The sequence below is a fragment of the Corvus brachyrhynchos genome, unplaced genomic scaffold (assembly GCF_000691975.1).
Source record: "Corvus brachyrhynchos isolate BGI_N302 unplaced genomic scaffold, ASM69197v1 scaffold48, whole genome shotgun sequence".
Classification (NCBI taxonomy): Eukaryota; Metazoa; Chordata; class Aves; order Passeriformes; family Corvidae; genus Corvus; species Corvus brachyrhynchos.
The window spans coordinates 415,660-425,667 of record NW_008240027.1 but is presented as its reverse complement, the minus strand read 5'-3'; the positions used below and the strand labels follow the sequence as shown (position 1 = coordinate 425,667).

Sequence of the window (10,008 nt, the reverse complement as noted above, 5' to 3'; positions counted from 1 at the left end):
GGAAACTTTCAAAGGCAAATGTCAGCACAGTCCATCTACTGAAACACAGAAAAGAACTAGTTGGTGAATTTAATGCAGAGACAAACACACATCAAGCTTTTCAAAAATTGATCAAACTTTGTGCAAAAATTGTTAGGATGTTCTTTCCCTCCCTACTCCCACTGAAAGGCTATTCCACAGTCTTACTGCTCTGACACCTAAAAACTAATTTAGGGTGTCCATTTCGTAAATACTGAAGTCAAATTTACAGTCTCTCCACCCTTTGCCTTTATTGCCCTGTACAACTCTTCTGCTTCCTGACTTGTAGTCTCATAGTCCATTCATGGGCAAGAATTTTGTCAATTCTCTACCTTCATTTGGCTAAATAAAAATATGTGAAACTTTGCTACCTGTACCTCACATCCTACCATTTCTTCTTTGGAGTTATACTTCTGAGTGCCCAGAGTCTTACCAGCCTCACCTAGTTCTAAGTCCTTATTATCAACACCCTTTCTTCATCAGAAAATTTTGCATAATACATTTCAAAGAAAACTACTGGGTTTTTCATAGCCAATCCACATAGGCAGCTTACTCTTAAAAGTTTACAAGCAAAAATCTTCAGCTTAGTTGCTCATTTCCAATTCATTAAATATGCCTGAAAACAGCAAGTCAGTATTTGAAACAGGCAACACTTTAAATTGTTGGCATGTTTAAAATACATCCCAGTTTTCAATTTCATGTCCTCATAGTGTTCTAGAAACATGAATCGGCTACAAATCCCTGCAAAATGCAGCCTTACCCACAGTTTGCCAACTGAGAAAAAAAATGGAACAGGGAAATACTGTTGATGATGAAACAAAATGGGTGACAAAGAAGGTGAAATGGTCAAAGGCCTTTTTCTAGGATGTCACCTTCACTGAAAATATTTTCCCATTCTCTTTTTCAATTAATTAAAAATAGATAGTTTTAGCCAGTCTTTCAGGCAACCCTTTCAAATCTTGTGTAACTCACTGCACAGAAGTCCAAGGCCCTAGAAAAGACTGCAATGCAGTGTTTTAGCCTATATTCCTTTATCAACAGGGGCTTGATCCTTTTGCAGGAAGGTTGCATATAAAAGTAATGAGATCAAATATTGGTCAAGGAAAAACTTTGTGAGAAAAGCTGTGCAGACTGCTTGAACTCCCACAGGAACTGGGAAAGACTGACAAGAAATAAACACCAATTCAATTTTCTCATGGATAGTGAATTAAGAGACTGAGAGAAAATGTGGTAGCAGAGCCTGTTTCAGTTAAATCCTATACTGTGCTCATTGACAGGAAGGCCATCCCTTGTGTCCTGGATTTCTGCAGCACACTGGTGACACCAGCCAGCCCAAAGGTCATGTCATAAACTGACAGCACTTTTAAAACAAAAAAACAAACTCCTCTCCTATTTTATCCTTCAAAATTGAAATATCTGAGGTTAACAAAGCTTCAGGATCCAAATAATCAAGCCAATGCATATACTGATTTTGATCTAGCAAAATAAACAGTCCTTTAACACATCATAAACCATTCCTAACATACATTTGTGGATAGAAAATCACTTACTATTATTTTAAGTTATTGCTATATTAAAAATAAAAAATATTCCTATCTGCATAAACCATTTATGGTTTCCTTATCTATGTTCCTCCTGTGATCCAATTAACTTTACTAATGACTGTCTCTCTATTCACAGATAATATCTTTAGCTATTGCCCTGTAAAATAAATGCTTAAACCGTACCACTGGTTACCTGAACTTCTTGCCAATGCTTCTTCTGCTTCATTTAAAGTCTCTAACATGCCTTCTGTTAAGTTGGGACATTTTCCAATTACAGCGTAGCCATTCCAGATATACATCATTTCCTAGGGTCAGGGAGAAATGACAGCATCATTAATTACAGCACTGGATAAATGTAGTTGTCAAATACTTCAGTTTATCTCTGCATGATGAAAAAGTTACAGCTTCCTTAAATAAAGTCAGTTTGTCAAAACGTATTTTCATTGCAACTGAAAACTTGTTACACTGGTTTTCAGAACAAATTAGCCCTGGAAGACACCTCAATAGCCACTTACTGCACACAATGCAAAGGACATTGCTTGAACAGAATGCAAACACAATCTCACTTACAGAAGAAGGCAAGCACCAACAAAACAGACTTAAAACATTGACGGTACATGGATAATCATCCTTTCATTAAGGTCTCCCCTCGTTTTTCAGCTCTCTCCCAGCCAAGGCAGTAACACCCATAAATAAATGTGAGGTACTGCTTCCACAGAAAAAGTATGAAATCTCAGGACAGCAAGACAAACCCTCTAAACTTTAAGCCAAGCTTCAAACAAACTGACAGAATTTTAAATCTGAACTGTAAACCTCTTACATTCCTCAGGTTTGTATGACGTTCCCAAAGAAAGTAACTTCTTTATTATTCAACTGTCCTTAGAGTAAATTTTATTAAAACTATTGGCTGAATTCCTATTTGCTCTCGGGGTTCTTAGAGTATATCACCAAATGCCCATTGCTACTACCAATCACAAAGTGAAAGATGAAAATATTACAACTGGCCTCCATGACATGTTATTTAATCATAAAATCACAGAATATCCCGAGTTGGAAGGGACCCACCAGGATCATTGAGTCCAGCTCCTGGTCTTGCCCAAGAGCACCCCAAGAATCCCACCCTGTGCCTGAGAGTGTTGTCTAAACACTTCTTAAGCTCTGTCAGGCTGGTGCTGTGACCATTCCCTGGGGAGCCTGTTCAGTGCCCAACCACCCACTGGGTGAAGAACCTTTACCTAATACCAAACCTAAACCTTCCCTGACACAGCTTCATGTCATTCCCTCAGGCCCTGTCACTGATCACCAGAGAGAAGAGATCAGTGTCTGATGTATTTATTCTATTTATTTACCTGACCTTGTCTGCATGTGATAATTTAAAGCATTTGGATAAAATTTTTATATAGAATAACTGAATTGTGGAACTAGGGCACAAAAAGTTGTCAGGCTAGAATAGCTGAAACAGCATGTTAACCCCAGTCGCTGTTGCTTTCACCATCTGGTCTCTGTTGATTGGAAAACCTGTGCTGAGCTTACTGTACCTAGTGCAGATTCATTAACATGGTTTTCAAAGAGAAGTGTTCAAACCACATTTATTCAAGGCTAAATCTCTGAGCTAAGACTTGCTTGAGGACTCACTCCTTCCAGCAAGTCCCCTGATAATGAAAAGAAAAATCCTGGAGATGAGATTCTGCCCCCAGTTCCACATCCATAAAGTGCTTTTATCTGTTCAGCTGCGGCATCTGCTGCCTTGGAAACGCAACTGCACAGCAGCCAAGGACGCGGTGCCCGGCCAGAGAGCTCCTGGTACAGAAACCTGCTCTGTCAAAATCCCATTAGGATAGCCCAGCCAAACCCCAGGTGTGAACACTCCTTCCTCTCTGAAACCTGAAAGGAACATCAAAGTAACCTAATTATTTTTCTCACTTCACTCTTATTAGTGGAACGTAGCCCCTGGTGAATACCCACACTCTGCTGTAACAACTATTTCTTCAAGAGGCAGAGCGTCACATACCCTTGGTGGGCTGGGGAGTGGTCTCCAAGGGGCTCTCCTTGTTCTGGCATTTTTTTAAAGAGTATTTACTAATTATCCAACTCCTTCTTAAAAGCATAACAGCTCAAAGTGCTGCAAGTGTTAACACCACTGCACTTGGCAAATCCCTGGACTCAAAACCCTTTTATGTTCTCTTTTACATGTTCTTTGTGGACAGATTTTTGTAACTGCACCATGAATGCGTGTCTCATGCAGCTGGCCACAGGGAACAGGCCAGCATTACAGGGGAAAAAAAACTAAACAAAAAAACCCCAACAGTCGCAATGGTTTCCTGGAGTGGCCAAAGGAGTCGGTTGTTTCATCCCAGCACCCGTGAGCTGCTCTGGAGAGCACCAAACTGCAATCAATCAGGTGCACATTAAACAGCTCCTTACATGTAGTCCCCAATCCTTCCATTGTTTCCTTGACACCACTCCTCCTTGTACCTTAAAGTCCTCTGTTAGCAAATGACACGACAGAAGAGACCCAGGGCAAAGTTCCTCCAAAGGGAACCAAAAGAAAGCTGTTGGGAGCACGCTACTCTATAGCTGGAATAATGAGTTACACATGCAACACATTTACGTGTCACAAACAACTGGCTGAGTTCCCTGTGGCTGGTGCATGCCCCAGTTTTACAGCATTCCTCACATTCATTTGGCTTTGCTTTGGGAACATTCCAGTCTCCTGCAGAGGTTTTACCTTAGAAACAAGGAAAGATGTTTTATTCCAATTACCTCGGGTTTATTTCTCTAAATTACAAAAATGTTGAAAAGGGAGTGTATGTGCATATTTCTGACTTACCAAAGGTGGGACAGGCAAAGGAACAGGGTTTGAAGAAAGATACCGTCGTGCTTTCCGAATTGCAAACTTCTCTGTGGGCAGAGATTTCCCTGCAATTTTCAGTTTCAGACTGGGAACAATCCTGAAAGTTTAAAGGAAAATGTAAGGAATTTTACCCCTGTGAACCTCTGGGATGAAGACATTCAAACTAAAAAAAAAAAAAAATCAAAACAAGGAGAACTTAAAAAAGCTGTTACACACTGGGCTATTGCTACCTTGGGGAAGCTGAGCCATACATACTCACAAAAGCTGTCTTTATGCAGGGCACGTTTATCTCTAGGCTTCCTCTTTAATCAAGCAGGAGGAGAGGGACTCTTCCCCACTGAAAGATTAAATTAGATGATGCACCTGACTTATAAAGGGCTCATCTCTCTTCACAGACTAAGAAAGAGGCAAACTAGCTTTTGTCTTCCCGTTCTCCCAAAGACTAAAACTATTCACTTCATAATGGATTCCAAATTCAGTGAAATCTGTTTATAATGATTACAAAAGACAGAGAAAACTTGAAAAGTATCATGTAATCACATTTTAAAAAATTAGATTTCATACAAAAATTGTAAATCCTAAAGTAACCAAATTTTCTTTGTTCCAGCAGGCTGAAACATTACTTTAACACAGTGAGGTTATCTCACTTTTTTATAATTTATAATTATAAATTATAATGCATAGATCCACTTGCACATTTAATTATTTCTTACTTCTCTGAGACTCAGAACCCAAGAATCAAATTGCGCTGATGTTCCCACTAAGGAAGAACACATCTTGCAGCTCAATCCATTGAAGGCTTTCACATCTTACATTCCATTTTGATTAAAGGAAGCAACTGAAAAAGAATGTATTACATGGAACAGCAGCAGCCACTGTATGGCCAGGAGAAACCTGCTGTCTGAACTCAGGGTCCACTTTAGCCTAAAGGATGTTTAACTCTGCAATTTCCTACCAATCCAACCCTATTTGCACAAATCTTCAAATCTGCATGATGAATAACTTTGCCTCTCTTCCCCCAACACTGTGACATGAAGAGATAGTAACCAGTTGTAACTGTGAGTTTGTAAATTTTACCTAAATAATTCAGCTTCACTGTCTCCAAAAGGACTGCAGTCATCTGGTCCAAACATACTGAGATAAGCAGCTTTCATGTAAATGTAAGTAGCCTGTAAATGCAATGAAGAATATCTATACAGAAAAATGAATTTACAGCATCATCTTTATTCATATAAAGCGCAAAACAGCAACATAAAGGGAAGAAGTTCCTACCTTTGTTCACAGTCTTACAAAAATTTAAGAGAGAAGTATTTTAGAAAGTGAGTACAGAATATTGTTTTTAAATCATATATGTCTTTGTTTAGTATGTATCAGCTTATAGTTTGTGTCCAAATTCCAAGAACAAATCTCATGCTTGCTTAAAGTAAGTTTTTAATACTCTTAGGAACACATGCTAGAAAACCTAAGATAAGGTCATGCTCAGAGAAAAAACCTAGTATTATACAGTCTCTGTGTCCCATCACGACTTGGCGACATATCCCAAATAGTAGGTTCTAGAAAACAGTCACTCCCTGGAGTTCAGGAGAGCAGACTTTGCCCTCCTCAGGGATCTGTATGGTAGAGTACCATGAGATAAAGCCCTGGAGGGAAGAGGGGCCCATGAAATCTCATTAATATTCAAGAATCACCTCCTCTAAGCCCAGGAGCAATGCGTCCCAAAAAAAGAGGAAGTCAGCCAAAGACTCCTGGAGGCCCATGTGGGTGACAAAGGAGATCCTGGACAAACTCAAGACACAAAAAGGTAACCTACAGAGGGTGAAGGGAAGGGCAGGTAGCCCGAGAGGAATACAGAGAAATTGTCTGAGCAGCCAGGGATCAGGTTAGGAAAGCTAAAGCACTGATGTCTGGCCAGGGATGGCAAGAGCAATAAGAAAAGACTCTATTGGTATGTTGGTGATAAAAGCAAGACGAGAGAAATGTGGGCCCTCTCTGGAAGAAAACAGGAGACTGGGTTACCCAGGATCTGGAGAAGGCTGAAGCACCCCGACCCAGGATCTGGAGAAGGCTGAAGCACCCCGACTTTTTTCCTCAGCCTTCACCACCAAGTGCCCCAGCCTCCCTGCCCAAGTCACAGAAGCTGAAGGTAGAGAATGTGAGATGAACTGCCCAGTGCAGAAGTCTGGGCTCAAGACCATCTAATGAACCTGAAGGTGCACAAGTTCATGGACCCCGAGGGAAATGGTGAATAAAGTTGCTAAGCCACTGCCCATCATATCTGAGAAGTCAAGTCAGACCAAGGAAATTCCCACTGACTGGAATAGGGGAAACATAACCCCCATTTTTAAAAAGGCAGAAAGGGAAGACAAAGGGAGGAAAGCTACCAGGGTTCTGGATTGAAGAACTTCTCCCTTCCAGATGCACAGGGATGAGCACCACTTCTAATTGTATTTATTACCCTGGAGGCACCACCGTGGCTAACCTTGCTCACCACCAGAAGAGCTTTTATCCATAGCATAATTAAAGAAATGGCAACTTGCACCATTAATTGCAACATTTGATGACACAACCAGTCAACACACAGCATCTATAACAAGTTACTCTTCATCTACCGGTTGGGCCCAAAAGATTTCTGCTTGCCCACCAAGATTCAGATTTGAATGCTTGCAATTCACATTGTTCTGTAGCAGCCACAGCAGGCCAGGTTTATACTACTTTATAGGCTGTACCTTCGAAGCAACAGAAAGTTAACTTAATTAGATTGAAAGTTAGTAGATACTATAGGGCCTCTTGCCCTCCTGTTCTGCTGAACTTACCTTTGACCAAGTGTTTTCTTTGCTCAGCAGGTCCGCGTAGAAAAAAGCCATCTTCCACTGGCGCTTGTAGGTGAAGCACCACATCAGCTCCCAGTAGCACATGTGATGGAATTGCTTCCAGTACTGCTGAGCTTCGCAGCATTCCTCGTACCTGTTGACGGCCTGCACACAGAGATTTCCAAACACTGCCTTAGTCACGTGTAAATGCACAGACAGCGGTGCTGTAACACACATCGGGGCTCCAGGATCTGCCTGCATGGCCCCTGCAACTTCCAAATTATTGACAGCCCAGTGTTTCCCAAAATCACATCTGTTGGCTTTGCACAAGAGGCTCTTGGCTACACAGTCATCCTGGTGTTAGCAAGTTTACCCTGCCACAGAGCTCCCCACTCCTGAAAGTTTTGTTCTAAGCATAATCAAAATGAATGTTTGTGTCTAGGGAAATTAAGAAACTGAAGGCAAAGGACAGATGCTCAGCTGACATTTATTGCTGTGCTTCCACAGATGTCAAGGGAGATACTGCCCTGCATACCAGATGATACTCTGTCTCACAGTATTTTGGACATGTATTCTTAATAATTTTTCAAGTCTTTTATGGCTCTCTACTCACAGTGAAGGCAAAGGATTATCAATGGGTCTCATTAAAGACACATCTTGCTTCAGGATAGGAAAAACAATGAGAAAACTGTGTCATCAATACTGCTGGGCTAGATTATCACCAGAACTTGAGAGGGGTAGGAAAATGAGCTGGAGAAACAAGTTAGTCAAAATAGTTTACAAAATTCCTACTTGTAATTCAATAAACTACAAATTACATATAGGCCAAATCCAGAGGAAGCATTAGCCAAAAAGGAAATACCATTCCTGGAGGAATTTTTCCAAAGCCTTTGAAATTTACTTTCTCAAGAGCAAAATAATTACTTACCGCATCAATATTACCCTTTAGTGTTTCTATCCTGCCTGCAAAAAACAGGAATATGGCTCCCTGTAATAAATAATAATAAAAATACAAGTATTCTATAACAGTTTTCAATCTGACCATACAGTATAGATCTTTGTTTTTTGGCAAGAAAACATTAAATGAACACACCAAATAAGTTAAGATTCATTTTACCTTTGGATAGCGCGCCAAATAAGGCTTAAGTAGTCTTTCTGCCTCCTCAACGTTTCCTTTTCCTGTCCCTAGAATGTGTAAAAATGCAAGTGATAAAAATAGTTAGAAAACAAAGGAAAAAAAAAAAAAAAACAACAGGAACGCAAGGTACTAATTATCCATCTTCAATTGGCCAATATGTTGGCTCCTCTCTCCACTAAGTAAGGCATAAATACAGGTTGGTGCTGCACTAAGGCAGCAGCAGGAAGCCCTGACAACATTGTGCTTCCTGACTTGAAAACTCAGGCACAAACACATTTTGTAGAATGATTTAGCAGGCGATAACACAGAAGTAAATGTTAGCAGGAAGCTGTTACCTCCCCAAAAAAGTCCAACATCAACAAAGCATTTATCACTTACAGCCATTATTTTAACCTCCCCAATAATGCGCTTGGCTAAAACAGATTTAGTTCTCACAACCTTCTTGGCCATCCCCATTATCTGCCTTCTTATCTGTTAAACAAACCTCCATCTTGAATATTAAAACACACTCTTCAGTTATGATCACTACTGTAAAACACCCCACAAACAAGTTACATTTAATCTGGTTACAAACAAACAATTCACCAATAAATAGGTGATGGAATAATCTTTTTCCCCTTTGTGTCCCACAAGAACTAACCAAATCCAAGAGTAATTATAAACAATCTTACCTAACACAAAGGTCATGAAAGTATGATAGCAAAGCAACAGCATGGTACACAGCACCGACCTAAAGCTGTATGATGATGCTCCTTCTTGAAGCTGCAGCAGACCATGTTCCTGTGCAAACAGAGGTAGGGGTTCAAGGTGCTGGAAAAACCAGGGCTGTGTTTTGCTGGCTTAACTTCTGCAGCGTCAGCTACAGATTGCTCACCAAATTCCCCAAAAGGCACTGACTGCTTACAGAGCAATCAAAGATAAAAATGCATATATTAATTTATCTAATAGTTTTTCATGGAGTTACTGCTTAGCCTGGAAAACACCTGGTGACAGAGCAGCAAACTGGGATGTATTACATGGTTAACATAAGAAAATGAGAAACAACTTATCAGCATGATCTAAGTGCTGCTAAACAGCATTCCAGAAACAAAACACAGGGTTTTGAAAAGCAAGACAAAACCCACACATCACCATTGTACAGTGTATTCTTGTTTGCTGTGGTTCACTGCATAGAAGAGTTTGAGGTATGAAGAAAATAAAATTTTCAACGAGCAGAGCAAAAGATGTCAGGGCAAAAAAACATTTTAAAGTATGCGAAGAACAAAAGGAGCTTTCAATGATGTTGGCCCACTACCATCAGTGGAAAAACATGATGAAAAGAAGAGTATTCCTGTTCCCTTTGGGAAGAACTACAGCAATCAAGTATAACACTGTGTTCATATTCAATGACAGCATGACGGATAACCAACTTTAAGGATTCAAGTTCCTGAGGCAAGAGCATTTATCAGCCCACTCTAGGATTAGTTCCACGATATCAACAGCAAGAATATAAATATGCAAATGTATCAAACAAGAGATCTGCCTACTTGTAAATAGGCACAGTAAGACATTCACTGTGTGCTGGGACAAAATCTGTTTAAAAGTTACTGCACCACTGCACTGGAAAGTCACTGGAACATGATGTATGTGACTACAAGGACACTC

General features: G+C 40.2%; 1 protein-coding gene across 3 annotated transcripts in view; it reads right to left on the bottom strand.

The window, feature by feature from the left end:
* TTC39A (tetratricopeptide repeat domain 39A) overlaps positions 1-10,008 on the bottom strand; it is a 36,656-nt gene that overhangs the window by 5,795 nt on the left and 20,853 nt on the right. Inside the window, exons 9-15 of one of the 3 annotated variants that reach the window (XM_008640748.2) lie at positions 9,036-9,144; positions 8,344-8,411; positions 8,155-8,214; positions 7,230-7,391; positions 5,494-5,585; positions 4,393-4,513; positions 1,756-1,867 (exon numbers count right to left, since the gene is read on the bottom strand). In XM_008640748.2, the coding sequence (XP_008638970.2) occupies positions 1,756-1,867; positions 4,393-4,513; positions 5,494-5,585; positions 7,230-7,391; positions 8,155-8,214; positions 8,344-8,411; positions 9,036-9,144 (724 nt within the window). Of the gene's footprint in view, positions 1-1,755; positions 1,868-4,392; positions 4,514-4,675; positions 4,754-5,493; positions 5,586-7,229; positions 7,392-8,154; positions 8,215-8,343; positions 8,412-9,035; positions 9,145-10,008 lie in introns of those variants that run through there. The other 2 variants (XM_017743547.1, XM_017743546.1) reach the window with 2 other exon arrangements.